Genomic DNA, 17,607 nt, shown 5'->3' with positions numbered 1-17,607 from the left:
CCATGTGCGCTGGCATCGTTTGTTGACAGACTCTTTTCTTCCCATTGACTTGTCTCGGCTCCCTTGTCAAAAATCAATTGACCGTAAATATATGGGTTTATTTCTGGACTCTCAATTCTGTTCCATTGATCTGTAGGTCTATATTTAGGTCAGTGTCATACAGTCTTGATTACTATAGCCGTGGTAAGTTATGAATTCAGGAATAGGAGTCCTCCCAACTTTGTTCTGTTTTTTTTTTTTTTCAAGATTGCTTTGGCTATTCTGGGTCCTTTGTGTTCCCATGGGAACTTTCAGAGCAGCCTGCCAATTTCTGAAGGAAATCCAGTGGGAACTTTGACGGGGGTTGCACTGACTCTGCAGGTCAGTTAGAGGAGTACTGCCATCTTATCGTTCTTTATTTTTGGTGTTTAGTGAGTACAAATTGAGCTCATCCCCAATATGGTATTTTGAGTCCTGATTTACTCTGCTTACTATTCTGTCATAGGCACTTCCCATCTTACGGAAGATGCAAGCATAATTTCACTGCTATGTAATATTCTCTCGTTTGGCTGTTCCACAGGATTACCAGCTCTTGGTTGTTGGGTAATTTATCATAGGCGTGCTTTGTTCTGGGGCTGTCATGGTGCAGATCTCATCTACAGGCACGAATGGGCCCTGGGAGGACAGGAGGCCCACAGAACAGCAGTGGAATACTAGGGTAAAGTTGGTCAACAGGTGCCCCACACTGCAGGTGGGGCCTGGGGCTCCCTGGAGAAGCCAGCATCTGGTTAATGGACAGCTGACCTGCCAGCCTGCCTGGCAGCACCACCGTGATGGGGTGGAATCAGGAAACAGGATCCAATAAGTTTGCGGCACTGACGGAGAGTGCATTTGTTATAGGCATGTTTTTCAACATTACGAAAATTGAGTTTCACTCAGTTTCACTGAGTCATACTTTTTGTATCAGTCAGGAGAAGCTGGTCTGCTGCAGTAACAAACAACCCTTAGCTGTTAGTGGTGCTAGAACTTTCCTTTTCCCTCATGCTGCAAGTCTGTTACGTAGCAGAAGTGCCCTGGAGTTTAGGTTGCTGGAGGCTTCCCCATGCAGGTCATTGCTGCCTTCTGTGGCAGGGAAAAGAGGGTGAGGTAGGCCAAAGAATGCCTCCCCCCAAGATGCCTATACTCTGATCCTTGGAACCTTTGAATATATTATGTTACAAGGGGAATTATAGTTGCAGAGGAAGCTAAAGTTGCTAATCAGTCAGCTTTTAAAAGGGGCACTAAATGTATCCATAAAGCTCATTAAAGGAGAAGAGGGAAGCAGAAGAGGTCAGAGGGATGCAATGTGGTAAGAACTCAACCTGCTGTTGCTGGCTTTGAAGATGGAGGAAGAGGCTTTGAAATAAGGGACGTGAGGTGCGTGCCCTAGAAGCTGGAAAGAGCAAGGAAACGAATTTGCCCCTAGAGCCTTTTGAGAGGAACATCACCCTGCCAATATCTTGATTTTGACCCAGTAAGGTACATTTCAAACTTCTGAACTATTAAACTGTAAGATAAGCCCATGTTGTTTTCACTAATTAGGTTTGTGGCCATTTGTTATAGGTTCCAAGGAAACCTAATATAGCAGGCCTGGGGATCATGTACCAGTCCTTACATGCCCTGCCTACAGATGACATGTGGCATTTCTATTCATACTTCATTGGCTGGAGCAAGCCACATGGGCATGCCTGGGTTCACAGGACCGGAGAAATTTGCCCAGCCTTAGAGGGGGATGGAATATTGGTAAATATAGTGTATGTACTATATGCTTGCTGTCTGTACCTCATGCTTCTATCTCCTATTCCATTAAAACAAGTGCTGGTGGCAATGCATTAAGTTGACTTCATGATCAACTAATGGGTTGTGGCCCCTGCTTTGAAAAACATTGCTCTACAGACTCTTCTGCTCATGTGTCAGGGACCATATGACACACTCTAGGCAGAGCTGATTGGCCCAGGAGTGGGACACCTGACCAAAGTTGACCAATGAAATTCTTCTCCTGGGACTTTGGAATTGGGCCATTCAGCAATTAACAGTGGAAAGCTGAGGGAGAGGCAGAATAGAAAGAGGGTCAGAGTGAGAGCCAGATGCAAGCCAAAATGATGGAGGAGCCGAAAAGCACTGAGTAAGCAGAGAGAGCTGGTCCACAAAGACAATGGAGCGGCCGCACAGAGAGCAGTGCAGCGGCAGAACACGCAGCCCCAGAGGGAGAAGTGGAGAGAGATAGCAACCGTCTGAGAGGCTGATGGCTTCCCTGTTCCTGACTCCAGCCCCCGTGCATCCAGCCTGCGCATTCTTCCCGTGAGATTTTTGTCTCCTTATCATGCACCCTCCTCCTTTTCTTGGGCTACCCTCAGTGGGTTTCTGTTCCTTGTCTCCAGTAAGCCTTACTCAGCTGCACCATCACCGGTATTTTCTGTGTGGGACCGGGCTTTGTTTGGCTCGAGAACCCAGCTCGTGGGGCACAGATGGGACCTGGGAGTAAACCAGATCCAGCCACCGCCCCGCCGTCTGGAAGTTTGGCTTTGACCACAGTCTTGTGCATTTGTACTGCTCTTCAAAGTGGATGGGCAGAAGCCACCTGTGTGGTGCGCCACACGTGGGGGGTCCTGGTGACCTGGAAGCACCCCCACGGGGCTCTTTTTGCTGACATTGGGGTCAGGAAGCTGGTACAGTTGCTTCAGGGAGGGCTAGACGAGGGGAGAGGTAGCCATCGTTTGCCCGTCTGACCCTCCGCTGCCTCATCTCTGAAATGGGACTGATGAAGGATCAGCAGCGTTTGGGGAAAGATGCTTGGAGACATGACTAGGGCACGAAACACTGTCAGATCACGGGCAGCTGCTGCCGTTGTCCGAGGAAGCCCCCGCGTTGGCTCCCTGAGAAGGGGCCGCCCTGGCTGATTGAGGTTGAGTCAGAACGTTCCCCGCTACTGGCCACCTTCCTGCCCCTGTCACCCTCCTCTCACCCCTTTACTCGCCCTGTTGTTTCTCCCCGCACCCCCACTCTTGCCCTCATTTCCCCTCATTTCTGTTCCTGAACTTGATAACACGCCTGCTTTAGGGAAGCAGCGGGGTTAGATATGAAGTACCCAGCTTCTGGAGGCAGACAGGCAGAACTGTGGCTGAATCCTGAACTTGCCCCTTGTTTGCTGTGTGTTCTGGGCCAGTTACCACATCTCTCTGAACCCCTAGTTCGTTATCTAGGAGCGCATAGATACGCGGTAAAGTGGGTTAGAATGCCCATTTTACAGTGCTGATAGGAGAAAAAATTAGGCACTTAACAAAGGTTACTTCCTCCCTCCCTCCTTCCCTTTTTGATCATCACTCTTTCAGCCTAGCCCCCACCCCCTCTGGTGGCCAGGATGCCACTTGTCCCTGTGAGGGTTCTCTGGCCTCCTCTGCAGGCCCAGCCCAACCTGGTAGCTGCTGGTTCAAACCATATGATGTGTCTTTTTTCTCACTTTAGCAATTATTACACTTCTGCTGACAGTGGCATCTTCACACTCCAAACACTGATAAATATTTATGAGGAGAAAAGCTCAGAACCCCTAGGGGATGTCAGGGAGGAATGTGCTAGGCCCTTCTTTGCAAGCCAAGCTCAGATGCATCAATGGTCCCTCGGGCCCTGGAACGAGGGGTAGCTGTGTGGGAGGCTGTGGAGGCAACACAGGGCCACCCCCCCCCCCCCCGCCCCTTGGAGGAGAGACTGCTGCCGAAACGCCAGTTGGCCTCACCCTGCCTCGCCCTGGCTGCCTGCTGGACCTCCTGCTCCGGGGAGGGACTGGGGCTGTGTGCTCCCTCTCGGCTGCACGTGGCCCCGCCCCATTGCCCTGCCTCTGCTCCAAGTCTTTGCTTGTGACTGCTCCTCTCGCCCTCTTCTCGTTTTCTCACTTGTTTGTTTCTTCATCTCTAATTCCATCTTTTATTTTCAGAGCTCCCCGGCCATGCCCCTCACCTGTCCTCCCCCTCCTCCGGCACCTTCTCTTATCCCCTGGGTCTCTGTCTCTGTCTTTTACTTTTCTTCTCTCCCTCCCAACATTACTGAGCATTTCTGGGGCTCGACAATGGGGTCAGGGGAGGGGCCTCGGGCTCTCAGACACAGCGAGGGGGAGAGGCCAGGGGAGCTGCCGCAGCCTGCAGTGTGCTCCAGAAGGTGAGCCCTTGGCGAGACTCCGCGACAAGCCCTCTGCCTGACTCCACACCCAGAGATCTGCTCTGTGGCCACAGGCATGTCCCCTCCCTCTCCTGGGCCTCAGTTTCTCAGCTGCTGATTCCTTCACTGCTTCATTCATTCACCCACTCAACTATTTATCGAGTCCTTGCTACTTGCCATTCATTAATGCATTTATTGAACACCTAATAGGAGCGCCCTCCTGGGCACTCGGGATACATCTGAGCAGAATCAGTTCTCAGGGAGCTGGCGTGTTAGCAGAGCAGACAGGCATGGCTGTAACCAGTGATTATGTAGCAGGTTAGAAAGTGGTGAGGGCTGCGGGAAAAGGGAAAGTAGAAGGAGAGAAGGAGCGAGAGTGTGGGTCAGACACAGGGTGAAGAACCCTCATTTAATGCTGGGCAAGCAGGTCTTGGGGAGTGTCCTGGGGAGGAGACTGCTAGAGCGAAAGCCCTGAGGTGGGAGCTACCCTGGTGTGTGGGAGGAACAGCCAGGAGACTCTGTGGCTGGAGGACTGAGGGGAGAGAGGCGAGTCGAGGCCGGGAGGTAACAGAGGCAGAGCAGATGCACCGACCAAGGCCAGTCCTCTGCCCGAATGGGCCGGAGTTTGAGCAAGTGCGAGGTGCGGTCTGACTTACGTCTTGAGAGACTCGTTCCACCTGCTGATTGAAGAACACTGAGGGGGCCGTGGCCAGAGCCCAGGAGAGCTACAATGGCAATACGGGTGCCTCGGGTGGGGGCAGTGGTGGAAACGGTGAGACCTGTGCTGGGCGCTGTTCCAGCTCTGAAGGCTCAGAAGGTGCCTGCACAATCCCTCCAGGCCCCTCATCCTCAGCCCTGCTGCAGGGTGGCCTGCAGGAGACTTCCCTGGTTGCTGGGTGCTAACCCTGGCCTTCCCTCTCTTTACCTCCACAGGGTGTTCAAAAAGGCAAGCCCAAATGGAAAGGTGAGTCTACAACACCTGCACCCCAGCTTCTGCCTGACCCCAAACTCTTGTCCTCTCTTGGGCATGTCTCCTGACCACGTAGGACCCTGTACATCCCCATCTGAGGCTGTTAGGAGGCCTTGGCCACAGGATTGGGGGCCCTCGGGAAACTTGCTCCTGGGATTGGGGTGGTACAGTCCCCTCTGGACCCCAGGGAGCCCCTGCTCTGGTGTGGGGGTACACGGCTATCGCAGAGACTCTGGTGTGAGTGCAGGAATTAGAGAGGTGCCAAGGAACTCAGGGGTCCTGCCCCCCCTGGTGTGAGAGGCCCCTGGAGCTGCCCAGGCGTCCTTGAGTTGCCGGGGCAACTCCCAGTGCCTGTCCTGCTCGATTTCTTCCCGCAGACCCTAGGCTCCATCCTGCCTTCCTCTCAGCTCAGCACGTGGATGGTGCTGCCATCAGTCACGTCAGGCCCTGGCGAGCGCGTGGGGTTGGGGTAGACCACACTGAGATAAATAAGGCACAGCCCCTCCACTCGCAGCCAGACAGGGTAGGCAGACACAGACGTGATCATTCTCATCTAAAGTGACAGGCGTGAGATAAAGGGCTGCCCAGGGGCTGCAGGACCCAGCCTGGAGTGTGTTTCCAGGCAAAGCATGGTGGCAAGGGCATTCTGGGCTTGCACATAAGGCGTAGGGAGTGTGTGTAGGGGTGTGGGGGAGGGTCACGGCAGTTATGTCTGAGTGCCCAGAGGGAGGCTGAGGGAGCAGGAGCTTCAGCTGGGTAGCCGCAGGGCTGGGTCCTGGGGAGTCTGGTGGAGGGCGCAGGGGTTTGGACCGCTGGCCTGGGCTGGCAAACGGCACCTCGTGGGCTTCCTCAGCAAACATCACTGGCCACTTTTCCCGCTGAACCAGGATCCGGTCCTAGATTCCTTCTCAACTCCGGCCATTCGAGCAATTGATCACAGTTGGCATTTGGAATGAAACCCATTTGTCATCTTACCTCTGGGCACTGAGTCACCATTAAAGGGTTTTCAGATGGGAATAGCCTCTGAAGATGGGACTAGCATCATTAGATTAGCATTTTAGAAGGGCCAGGCTGGTTAAGGAGGGGGTGGCCTGAGGGCTGTGGTGGAGGGACTCGTGGGTATCTGCGGACTGTGAGGAGCAGGTGTCTAGCGTGACCCTCTGGGCTCTAGCTCAGGGTCTCCCCCGAGGGCTGGCTGCTGAGTGGAGCTCCAGTTCCGGATTCCTCTCTGCTCGGAACACCGGCCCCCACAGGAGAGGTTTTCTGCTAGACTGTGCGGGAGGAACTCAGCTTTCAGAGCTTCGTGCCGGTGCCCCTGCCCTCGGTTCCTCTGGCCTCTCAGAGACGTGCCCAGGACTCCGCTCAGCAGACCTCTTCGCTGCTGCAGCCGCCCCACCCTCTGTGGTGCTTGGTGGGAAAATTTCTCCAGGGCTGTGTCCTCATCAGTCAAATGTAAACAATAGCAACTTCTTCACAGGGGGTTAGAATGAACAGGTACTTTCAAAATTGTGCAAGGGTTAGTTATTCTTCTTATCAAGGCTGGGGCTCAGGTCCAAGGCCAGTGAGGGTTTCAGTGAGGGTCAGGGATGGGTTCAAGTTTCAGGGGCAGCTCCCATGGTTTTCTCCAGGGAAAGGGCCAGTGGCTTTCAGAAGTGTGTTCTCCAGGCCCACAGCTGCTAACACACCCTGCATCTCTCCTCCCCAGCTCACCGTCTACCTGGGGAAGCGGGACTTTGTGGACCACATCGACCTCGTGGACCCCGTGGGTGAGTCCCTGGAGCCCAGAGAGGAAGGCAGTGGGGGGGGGGGCGGGGCTTGCCAGGTCCCTTCTAGAGAAGGGTGTGTTGAAGCAGCCTGGGAACAGCTTTCCCTCTGGTACAAAGAATAGGGTGTGAGAGGCCTCCTGCTTCAGTCAGCAAACATTTACAGAGCAGCTTCCCCCCCTTAGCTGAGGGTTAAGTGAGTAGGATGGAGGCGAGAATCAGGGAAGGAACCCCGGTGATAATAGGGAGGCTGAGGCCGATGATGACCTCAGCTCCCCACCCCACCCGCTGCTGCCATATGGCTTATAGCATACCCTGAGCGGGGAGGGAGGTACTGTTATTACCTCTGCTCCACAGGTGAGGTGACGAGGCCCAGAGAGGTTACGGGACTTGCTCCAGGTCACAGAGCTAGTAGGTCACAGAGCCTGGATTCAAACCCGGGCAGCCTGGCCCCACAGAACCTTTGTTCTGCTGCCTCCTGATGGCACGGGATGGGCGGTGGAAGGAAAACCCTGGGGCTCGTGAGGTGGAGGCTGTTCTCACAGACATGCAGGTCCTCCCAGAGGCTGACATGCTTCTCCCAGGCCCTGCTCTCATTCAGGGTTTCTCAGCCTCAGCACCCCTGGTGTGGAAGGTCAGGTAGTACTTTGCTGTTGGGGCTCCCCTGTGCATTGCAGGTATTCCACAGTATCCCTGGCCTCCACCTGCTAGACCCTATCCCAGTATGACGAAAAACATTTTTGGATATTGCTAAACATCCCCTTGGAAGGCACGTTCACCCCCAGTTAGGAATCTAAGAGCCATCGCTTCTTCCCACACCTCTTGGAGGAAGGGAGGCCCCAAATACCCCGTTGTACATATGGGGACAATGAGGCCTGGAGACCTTAAATGGTTTTTAAAGACAGGACACACGAACGAACCAAAGTGAGGCCGGTGGAGGGGACGGGTTGGGAGGGTGAGTGCTGGAAATTGCAGAGGCCAAGAAGTCCCGGTGAGGAAACTGAGGTGTGGGGGGTGAGAACTCACGGAGACTGTGGCCACTGTCGTCACACCACTGGGGCTGCCCTGGGGCCAGGAGTGCGGGAGCTGGCCGAGCGAGGGGTGGCAGAGCCAGTGTGGGAGCAGAGCCCAGCAGCCATTCAGCTATTTGAGAGGAAGACCCCTGTGACGTTGGGACAGGAGACCTGGGGAGTCCCAGGTCGGCAGGGGTGTGAGCAGGGCCCCGAGCTGCAGAGAGACCTGCTCCCATCCAGTCCCCCTCCTTCTTGCCCAGAGCAGAGTGACCCCACTCTTCCTCACCCCTCCTGTCTGGGGACACTGTTCGGTGTCCCCCGAGCTCAGTGTCCCCTCTGCCATTTGTGTCTCCTCCCTGAACTGGCCCCTTGGAGGCTGTGAGGAGCCTTCCAGTGTTCCCCTGTGGCCTCCTTTGAGGTGCCATTTCCAACCCACTGGCTTATTAGGAACCACAGTGGCGGAGGCACTGAGGCAGGGGGAGGGGCGGCGCCCCCAGCGCACCGGGCACCAGAGAGCTGCTCAGCAAGTGTTCGCAAGAGCACCTGCTGCGTGGCAGGCCCTGTGAAGGCCCTGTGGGGGCCCCAGAGGACTGCCTTGGTCTTCTCTTGATGACCCTTCTTGCCCTTTAAGACCTGGTACCACTCCCCTCCTCCAGGGAGCCTCCCCTAACACCCCTGGCTGGAAGGAGTGTCCTCACTGGGACGTCTCCTCGCTGATTTTCCGCTGAGCCCTTGGTGCCAGGCACAGAAGGAACGCACTGCATAAGACGAGGGGAGGTGCACGGAGGCTCTGGGAGGGGGTGGCACTTCCCCAACCACCTGTCCCTTGAACCTGCCCGCCACTGGGGTAGGACCCAGGGCCCTCTGGGCACTCACTTCCAGATGTGGCCTCTGAGAGTCCCTGAGAGGTCAGCTGTGGGGGCAGCATGGTGTGAGGGTGGGGTGGGTTAGGGTGTGGGCAGAGAGAGAGATTGGGCTTGTTCAGTGCATGTAACTGGGTCAAGTGTGGCCAGAGATGACTGGCAATGTGACCGTGAACCAGAGTATCTGGCCCCCTGGGGTTCTGGGCAGAGGAGAGGGCCTTTGTGTCTGGCTAGCTCCACCCTCCCAAGGCCAGGCCTTGGGACGTTCTCCGAGGTGTCACGCATGCCGATCCCCCTCTACTGCTTTAACGCATGAACTGGCTCAGTCCTCACAGGAGCCTGATGAGGTGGGCACAGCAGGGCCACTCACCCGGCTCTGCAGGCCCGGAATCCAAGAGCTCTAAAGTCTAAAACTATTCACAATTCGAGGTCTCACTGGCCTCTCAGTGAGAATAACATTTCCCAGCAGAGGTAGCGTGGGTTTGAGCATGGGGCGCAGCCCGATCCTGCAGGGGGCGTTAGAGAGCACATGGAGGATGGACCTCATGGCCTTCCTACAATTCAGAACTTCTAAATTCCAAATAATACCTGACAACTTGGGGCCTGGACCCAAATTATCATCATGACAGATAAACAGAAGTAACCCACCAGAAGAACCAGCTGGATCTGTAACACCAGCTGGGGGTGGCAGGGGTACAGTGCCATCCCCCTGGGTGCCGGCCTCCCCATTTCTCTCATGGTGCTTTTGAACAGACAGACGGTTGCATCTGGGTTTGAGTTTGGGTTTTGCTTGGTGTTCAGGGCTTAGGAGTTTGAGAGGTCGGGTTGGGAGGGTCTGCTCAACTCTCTGTCCTCCCTCCAGACGGTGTGGTCCTGGTGGATCCTGAGTACCTCAAGGAAAGGAGAGGTGAGGCCCCCACCCCCAGCCTGCCCAGGGGCCTCCTCGTCCTGCTCTGACCTCCAGCCTAGCATCTCCCTGGCTCCCAGGCAGGGCAGCAGCCAATCATATCGCCTCTCCCTGCCCATCCCCTCTGGTTCTTCCCTCCACAGCCCCAACACACATCAGAGCGGGAGCCCCGGCCCTCCTGGCCTGGGCAGCCCTGTGCTGTGCCCCTGGGGAGAGCTGTTTTAATGCCCAAGCACTTTCACATCGATACATAGTGACGGTCCCAAGGCTGGGCTGCACCCAGGGCAGAAGTTAGAGTCTCCTTGTGCAGGAGAAACAGTTGATTACTGGGGAGGTGCAGGGGCTGTCCAAGGTCAGCAGGAAGATGGGAGGCGGGGGGTGGATTGGGCGAGACCCCAGGCCTTCACCCAGAGTCACCTATCTGTGCCCCTTCACACATACCCTGGCTCAAGTGGGGTGGGGGTGGGGAAGGACAGATCTGGTCCAGCGGTCAGCCCCTACTTCCTCCAGGTGCCAGGCCACAGTGGCTCTCCCAGGTCCCCAGCACCCCTGTCCCAAGGGCAGTGCAGCCCTCTGCACGGGAACCGTGGGACAGACCTGTGGCCTTCAGCTGGGTCAATCTCAGGGCTACAGCTGTGGTTGTGGGGGGCTTGCTTGGTGCCCTCCAAGGCCCCCGCTCAGTGCCCCTGCTCCCACAGTCTATGTGACACTGACCTGCGCCTTCCGCTATGGACGGGAGGACCTGGACGTCCTGGGCCTGACCTTTCGCAAGGACCTGTTTGTGGCCAACGTGCAGTCCTTCCCGCCGGCCCCCGAGGACAAGAAGCCCCTGACGCGGCTGCAGGAGCGTCTCATCAAGAAGCTGGGCGAGCACGCCTACCCGTTCACCTTTGAGGTCAGGGACTGCAGGCCCCTGGGACCCCATTCCAGACGCACCACCTGTAGGAAGCCCTCTGGGCGGGCACGTGGGGGCAGCGGGGACAGTGGCTCCACATGACCCGGTTTCCGGGTGTATGTTGGGACCTGGGGCACTGCCCTACGGCCTGGCAAGTGTCTCTCGTCTGCCGGGGGTGTCACCCTTACCTCTGAGCCGCTCCCAGAGCCTCCTGAGTCCAGGTCACTGGTGGGAGAAAGAGGGTACGGGGGCTGCAGAGACAGGGGCCCTTTCTTGCTCCTGGGTCACCACAGGGCTGTCTCTTCCCTCAGACTGGCTGCCCAGCCTCAGCCCGGCTCACAGACGAGGGATGGCAAGTAGTGGGTTTCCCGGCTCCCCGCACTGTCCATTCCGAGGCTCCCACGTCCTGGGATTTAGCACGTCCTGTTTCTCAAACTCTGATTGGGACAAAGTGAACCCTCCTTGCTGTTTGGAGGGTAGAGAAGGGGAGGCGGTGCGGTTCATCCTCTCCTTCATTAGTGCCTTGGTTTTCTGTGGCTGTGGAAACAACCTACCACAAACGTGGTGGCAGTTAAACCCGCCAGTTAAAGTACAGATGTATTACCTTGAAGTTCTGGAGGTCAGAAGTCAGAAACGGGCCTCACCGGGCTAAAATTGGGGTGTCAGCAGGGCTCTGTTCTTTCTGGAGGCTCAGGGGGTGGGGGAAGAATCTGTTTCCTTGCCTTTTCCTGCTTCTAAAGACCACTCACATTTTGGCCCGTGGCCTATCCCTGCCCCCCACCCCCCATGTGAGTCTTTCTCACATCCCACCTCTGACGCAGACTCTTCTGCTTCCTGCTTTCACTGTTAAGGAGCCTCGTGGTTACAACCAGGATGATCTCTGCACCTCGAGGTCCTTAATCACACCGTAAAGTCCCTTAGCCATGGAAGGCAACACAGTCATAGGTTTGGGGGTTGGGATGTGGACGTCTTTGGGGCCATTGTTCTGCCCAGTACAGCAGACATCCTGGGAAGATCTTTTTCAACTGCTGGTCTGTGAGGACTGGACTAGGCTAAACCCTTGGATGGAGAGAAACACTGCGGTCGTTGGCTTTAGTGGAGGTGCCTTTGGCCCCATGTGGGGCGTGGCTTGGCACAGTCTGGTGGGGGAGGAGTGGTCTGCCTTCTGGAGGCCCTAACCTGATGGGAGAGACGTGCCTGTCCTTAGAGTGCCCCAGTCTGATGGACGAGCGTGCTAGCGTGTGGGCGGGAGACCTGGGGAGGTAAGTCGTGAGCGTGGCAGGAGGCTCATTCTGGCTGTCCTCTCAACAGATCCCTCCGAACCTCCCATGCTCGGTGACGTTGCAGCCAGGGCCTGAAGACACAGGGAAGGTGGGTCACCCCAAAGGGAGCATCTCTCTGAGTACAAGACACTTGCGTCCCCCTGTCCCTGGCTTCCTCTCCAGTGGGTGTTGGAGCCCTCCCTGTAGAGCCCTCCCTGTCGAGGCGAATCTCATCTGTCTGTTTACCAAGAGGGTAGCAGACATAGTACTGTTCTTGACCCGCAGTCAGCAACGTGTCCAGAGGCTCTCCTGAGTCACTCCAACTGACCTTGGTGTCAGCTGCAACAGAACCAAATGTGCTGTGGATGTCCCCCTGGCCTCACACCTCATGTGGAGGCGCGTTCATTTCATAGGTGGGAAAACTGAGGCTCAGAGAGAAGTGACCCCACTAGTATCACAGGCCCCGATCTCTGAGCCCAGGTTTGCTCATCTGCGAAATGGAGGGAATAGGATGTGCCTCCTCGTGCGGTGAGAGGGTGAGTGAGACGCTGCCACGATGCCCATGGTGCCTGCTCTGCTCCCAAACAGGGTGCCCAGGGTCCTGTTATGTCTGGGCAGCTGCCCTGGTGAGGGAGACCACCAGGCGAGGCAGGAGGAGTCCGCAGAATAGAGCCCTGTTGGGGTGGCTCTGGATGCCCCGAGTTGGGAGAGCTGGGGAGCAGCCCTGTGGGATGGTCAGATGGGGGAGGCGTCCGCACAGGGAGGCAGCATAGCCCTGGAGCCGAGCACAGGGCTCCTGAGTCAGACTAAGGGTCTGTCAGACCATGGGAGCTTGGGGCTCTGTTCTGGTGTCCTGTCTGTAAGAGGAGAGGGCGACTGGCGGTGCTCTGGGGACTCTGCCCACCCCAAGGCCCTGCGGTCAGTGACCCCCTCCCCACAGGCCTGTGGTGTGGACTATGAAGTCAAAGCCTTCTGTGCAGAGAACCTGGAGGAGAAGATCCACAAGCGGTGAGAAGGCCACAGCGTCGGGCTCGCGTGTGGGCTGCCTGCTGGCGGAGAGAGGGGGACAGGCCAGGCAGAGTCAGGAGAGATAAGTAACAATACCTGGAAGTGCTTGAGGAGGGGCCACACATTCCAGCCCAGGGAGGTCTGACCAGGGCACTCGGGAAGTCTGGATGCTCGTGGAGGGCTCCCTGGGGAGGTGGCTTAATGGCCCCGGCTCAGGCCTCAGCATTTTCCCCTTCAGACCGTTGTACCTGCTTCCCCCTGTCTCACGGCCGGTAGTCTTGTCGCCTCCAGACTACACGTCTCTTTACTTTGTTTTGCAAAACAACCCCTGAAATTCAGATTGTTTTAATCAGTGACCTACCTCCCAGGCCATCCTAGACCCTATTTCCCAGTTCTCTTCCTGGGAGTCTATCAGCGGCAGGTAGTGGTGGTAGCGGGTGTCCATGGAGGCTTCTAAACTAGGGAGGGAAGTGGAGAAAGTGAACCCAGGAAAGAAGGAGGGAGAGGTCAGCTCATGTCTTAAAGAAGGGAAGCGTTCTCTTGGAGAGGCACAGCCCTGGGCAGGCAGACAGCCCAAGGCAGCCTGAAACAGCCGGCCTTGACTTCTGAGGTGGGCTTCCTCTGCTGCCAACTCAGATACGCCCTGCCTAGGGTAGTTCCTGCCCAAGGCTGGCTGGCAATCTCTTAGGGAGTGGGCAGAGTGTGCCACCTGGTGGCTCCAAGATGTATTGCATCCATCTCCATCTCCAGCCTGGGCCCCTTGTGTGTGTTGGGGGACAGGAAATGGGGCCCTTCTCCCTTGCTTCTCCATTTCTTCTTAAGGTCTGAGGCCAGGGCAGTGGAAGGGGATTGTGGTTTTGGGGGCTGGAGCCTGATCAGAGAAAGGAAGAGGAGCAACGTTGAGAACTGCCACCCGCTCCTCACCACCAATGGGACATTTTAAGTCCTCACCAGAGTTACTACTAATAATAGCAACTATCATTTATCAGAGATTTATTAAGTGCTGGATAGTATTCAAAGTGATGGGCATGTGTGAACTAATTTAATTCTCATGGCAACCCAAAGAAATTGGTCCTGCTACTGTTACTGATTTACAGATGAGGAACTGAGACAGGTTCATTTACTCAAGGTCATAAGTTCGTAAGGGGAGAGCCAGGACTTTGCCCTGGCCAACCGGCCCCTCGGAATGGAGGTGGCTTATCTGATGAATAGGGATGCCAGCATGCTCAGCATGCCCCAGGGACTGCCTCACCGAGTCCGGGTTCTGTCCTCGTCCTGTTTCTCTCTGAGCCCCTGTCACCATCACTGAGCCCCGTCTTGTCTCTGGGCCTCCACCCCCATCCAGAGTCTTTATCATCCTCCGGACCTGCATCCCCAGGCTGAGTCCACGCCCCATTACGGACTGCGCCCCCCCCACCGCCCTGTCACCTCTCCATGGTGCCGTTTCCTCGTGGGGCCCTTGTCCCCTCTGCATATTTTTGTTTCATAGATATTTAGCAGCATGTGTTAGCGGGCAGACACTGTCATGGGTGCTGAGAAAACAGCAGTGAACAAGCGAGACAAAAATTTCTGTCTGTAAGGAGCTTACACTATCAGATGCCGGAAGGGATGCCGGAAGTAAAGGCATAGTTCCCTTCTCACCATCCTACTGGCCACCAGGACACAGACCCAGAGGACCTGCTGGGGGTGTTCAGCTCTGGTGTTGTGGGAGTTCAGACCAGGAGAAGATCCACGTGGGCAGATCCGGGAAGGTTCCTTGGAAGAGGGGGCATTTAGCTGGGCCTTGAAGAAAGAAGCAAATGAGGGCAGAAGCGGTGGGAAGAGGGTACTACAGGCAAGGGCCCCGTGCAAATGACGCTTCAGAGAAAGGACTGAAGGATGACAGTGAGGATGTGGGGGTGGTGGGGGACAGGATGAGGGTGGTGGAGTAGGGCCAGATGGTGACAAGGCTCCTGTGCCAGTTTCTGCAGCTTGGACTGAAGTCTGAGGCCGTGGGGCATGGTGGCTGTCTCTTGAGCAGGAGGATTGAGAATCGCAAGGAAAGTCACCAGAGGCAGGTGACTCTGGTCGTCTTTGCTCTGCCCATCCCCACTAGGAATTCTGTGCGCCTGGTCATCAGGAAGGTTCAATATGCCCCGGAGAGGCCTGGCCCCCAGCCCACAGCTGAGACCACCAGGCAGTTCCTGATGTCGGACAAGCCGTTGCATCTAGAGGCCTCCCTGGACAAGGAGGTAGGGGCCTCAGACGTGGGGGAGGGGGGTAGAGGCGCCTCTACCATGGCTGGAACTGCTCAGATCCCAGCTTTTCCTGGCCTCAGGAAGCCTCAGGTAGGAGCTTCTGCCCCCAGCACTAGGGGCTCTGAGGACCTGAGATTTCCCTCGGGGGGGGTTTGGGGAAGCCTCTTGGGACCTAACATGGTGTCAGAAGGAGGCATACTCCTGAAGGATGCGACTGACTGCAGAAATCAGTGCAGCTCCGGAAGGATCCTGGGTCCTGGTGATCTCCCTGCACCCCCATCCACCCTCGGGCTGTGAACACCCCTTAGCCGTCTCCAGGGACCACTGAAAGCAAGTGCTCGGGGCAGGACTGAAGTTGAGGGCCCTCCGTGAGGACGCAGAGCTGGGTCCCTCAGTGAGTGGGCCAGTTCTTCCCCACCTCTCTCCAGCTTCTTCTAGATCCTCCCGTCTCTAAAATTCCTGCCAGTGGCCAGAGCCGGCAGGGACTTGATCCATCACCCCCTAGTCCAGTTGCCCGATCATACACAGGAGCAAACGGAGGCTTAGGAAGCCTGTGCAAGGTCGCATCACTCTCCTCATTGCTGTCATTATTGTGATCATCATTTCTGGTGGCCAAGCCAGGACTGGAGCGCAGGAATGTCACCTTCTAACCCAGTGACCTTTCAAGGCCCCACGGAGGAACCGCAGTCTAACGTGCCTGGTGGCCTGGCCTCAGTGGGAAGAGGCTGATGAACTAGGGGCCCGTGTCAGAGTGGCCAAGGTCTGGGGAGCCCTGGGAGACTTGTACGAGGCCTCTCCTGCCCCGGCCCTCTCTGGAGTTTGGGTGTCCTCCCACCCAGCCCTGCTCCCTCCTTCCGCCTCTCAGATCTATTACCACGGAGAACCCATCAGCGTGAACGTCCATGTCACCAACAATACCAACAAGACCGTGAAGAAGATCAAGATCTCCGGTACCCCATGCAGAGGGCGGGCCAGAGGGAGTCCTCCCACGGGGTGGGGGTAGCTGAAGGCCCTCCCCTTGCTAATAGCCTTGTAAGTAACTGCTGGCCTGCAGGGGGGCCCAGGCCCTGCTCTGAGCCAAAGGGTGAGGCTCTTGAGGCTGCTTATTGGTCAGGTAACGTGTGTACTTTGTCAGCCGCCTCCTCTCAGGTTCCCTTGGGCTCAGGGCAAAGCTGTCCTTGAGGGGAAGGTTTCTTGGTCGTGGAAGGGAGTGGGTGTGTTTGGGCAGCCCTTTGGGTGGAGAGTGGGGACGGTCACCCATGGAAGCCTCCAGGGGACTCTGGCTATTGCCTGGGGCTTAGCACCCCCAACTCAGGGGAGCCCGGGATGCCTGGGAGCTGCATCCCTGGCTCACACCACCTCGTTTCCCTCTTCCTCTCCAGTGCGCCAGTATGCAGACATCTGCCTTTTCAACACAGCACAGTACAAGTGCCCCGTGGCCATGGAAGAGGCCGAGTAAGTGAACATAAGCCCAGCCCTGCACGTGTGGGATTGGGTGGGCAGAGGAGGAACCCTGGGTCCACATAGAGGCCCAGGAGCCTCTTCTTTACCTGACAGAGGGCTGGGCCTCAGACTTCCTTGCCACTCACAGTCGATGATCCTGACCAGCCTTTTAGAACACATTCACTTGGTTTAGCTACAAGAAAATGCATGCTACCGTCAAGGAAAAGACCCACTAAAACTAGAATGACAAAATAAGAGCTAATGAACCTGAAGGGCCTGGGGTCATAACGATACTGTATCAGAAACCTACACTGAAGGGAGGTAGGTGCTTTGCTCTGAGCTTCCTGGTAGCCAAGGCAAAGAGGTTAAGACACTAGGTGCACAGCTTTTCCTGTCTGATAAAAGAATAATCCAGCTCATGGGGTAAAGGGGGTTGGGTGGGTGGGGTAGAGAGTATTTTTTTTTAGAAACATCTGGGTTTGAGGAGAGCTACTCTGACTGATCCTGGAACTTTGTTCCAAGCTTGTTAGCAGCTGAGGAAAGGAGAGACCTCAAATGAAACATTTTTTTCTCACCAAAAGGAAATAGAGCCTCCTATTAGAAGACACATGTGGTGTTTTCTTTTTCTCCTGGCCCTGCATATAATTTTTTGAGTGGTTAATTTCATTTAATTTTTCTTATGTATGTGTGTTTCTTTACATGTGATAGCAATCAGTAGTTTTGCAACTAAAACCACTAAAAAAAAAAACCACTTTCACAACATTGCTCTGGGCTCTTCGAGGGGTCCTGGCTGGGTGGGGTTGGCTCGGGCATGGGCATCTCTACACCCAGCTTCCTTCTGCCCAGTGACACGGTGGCCCCCAGTTCGACGTTCTGCAAGGTCTACACGCTGACCCCCTTCCTGGCCAACAACCGAGAGAAGCGGGGCCTCGCTCTGGACGGGAAGCTCAAGCATGAAGACACGAACCTGGCCTCCAGCACCCTGTGAGGACCACCTTCCTTCACGGCCCCCTACCCCCCACCCCCCCGCTCTGGGAGGTCCACCCTGTGCCCATGGATCCACACCCACCTTGGGC

The 17,607-nt window shown here is 56.1% G+C and overlaps 1 protein-coding gene across 4 annotated transcripts in view; it reads left to right on the top strand.

Moving 5' to 3' along the window:
• Nucleotides 1-17,607, top strand: part of ARRB1 (arrestin beta 1) — a 71,320-nt gene that overhangs the window by 41,217 nt on the left and 12,496 nt on the right. For 3 of the 4 annotated variants that reach the window (XM_037038426.1, XM_037038428.1, XM_037038427.1), the window contains exons 2-11: nucleotides 5,104-5,134; nucleotides 6,846-6,906; nucleotides 9,642-9,686; nucleotides 10,385-10,581; nucleotides 11,893-11,952; nucleotides 12,784-12,851; nucleotides 14,947-15,082; nucleotides 15,954-16,038; nucleotides 16,471-16,543; nucleotides 17,378-17,515. In XM_037038426.1, coding sequence (XP_036894321.1) covers nucleotides 5,104-5,134; nucleotides 6,846-6,906; nucleotides 9,642-9,686; nucleotides 10,385-10,581; nucleotides 11,893-11,952; nucleotides 12,784-12,851; nucleotides 14,947-15,082; nucleotides 15,954-16,038; nucleotides 16,471-16,543; nucleotides 17,378-17,515 — 894 coding nt within the window. The remainder of the gene's footprint in view (nucleotides 1-5,103; nucleotides 5,135-6,845; nucleotides 6,907-9,641; nucleotides 9,687-10,384; nucleotides 10,582-11,892; nucleotides 11,953-12,783; nucleotides 12,852-14,946; nucleotides 15,083-15,953; nucleotides 16,039-16,470; nucleotides 16,544-17,377; nucleotides 17,516-17,607) is intronic. The other variant, XM_037038429.1, reaches the window with a different exon arrangement.

Source organism: Sturnira hondurensis, unplaced genomic scaffold, assembly GCF_014824575.4.
Source record: "Sturnira hondurensis isolate 20B ecotype Veracruz unplaced genomic scaffold, ASM1482457v3 Scaffold0024385, whole genome shotgun sequence".
Taxonomy (NCBI): Eukaryota; Metazoa; Chordata; class Mammalia; order Chiroptera; family Phyllostomidae; genus Sturnira; species Sturnira hondurensis.
The sequence above is the reverse complement of the archived record's forward strand: the minus strand, read 5'-3'. Positions and strand labels throughout refer to the sequence as shown.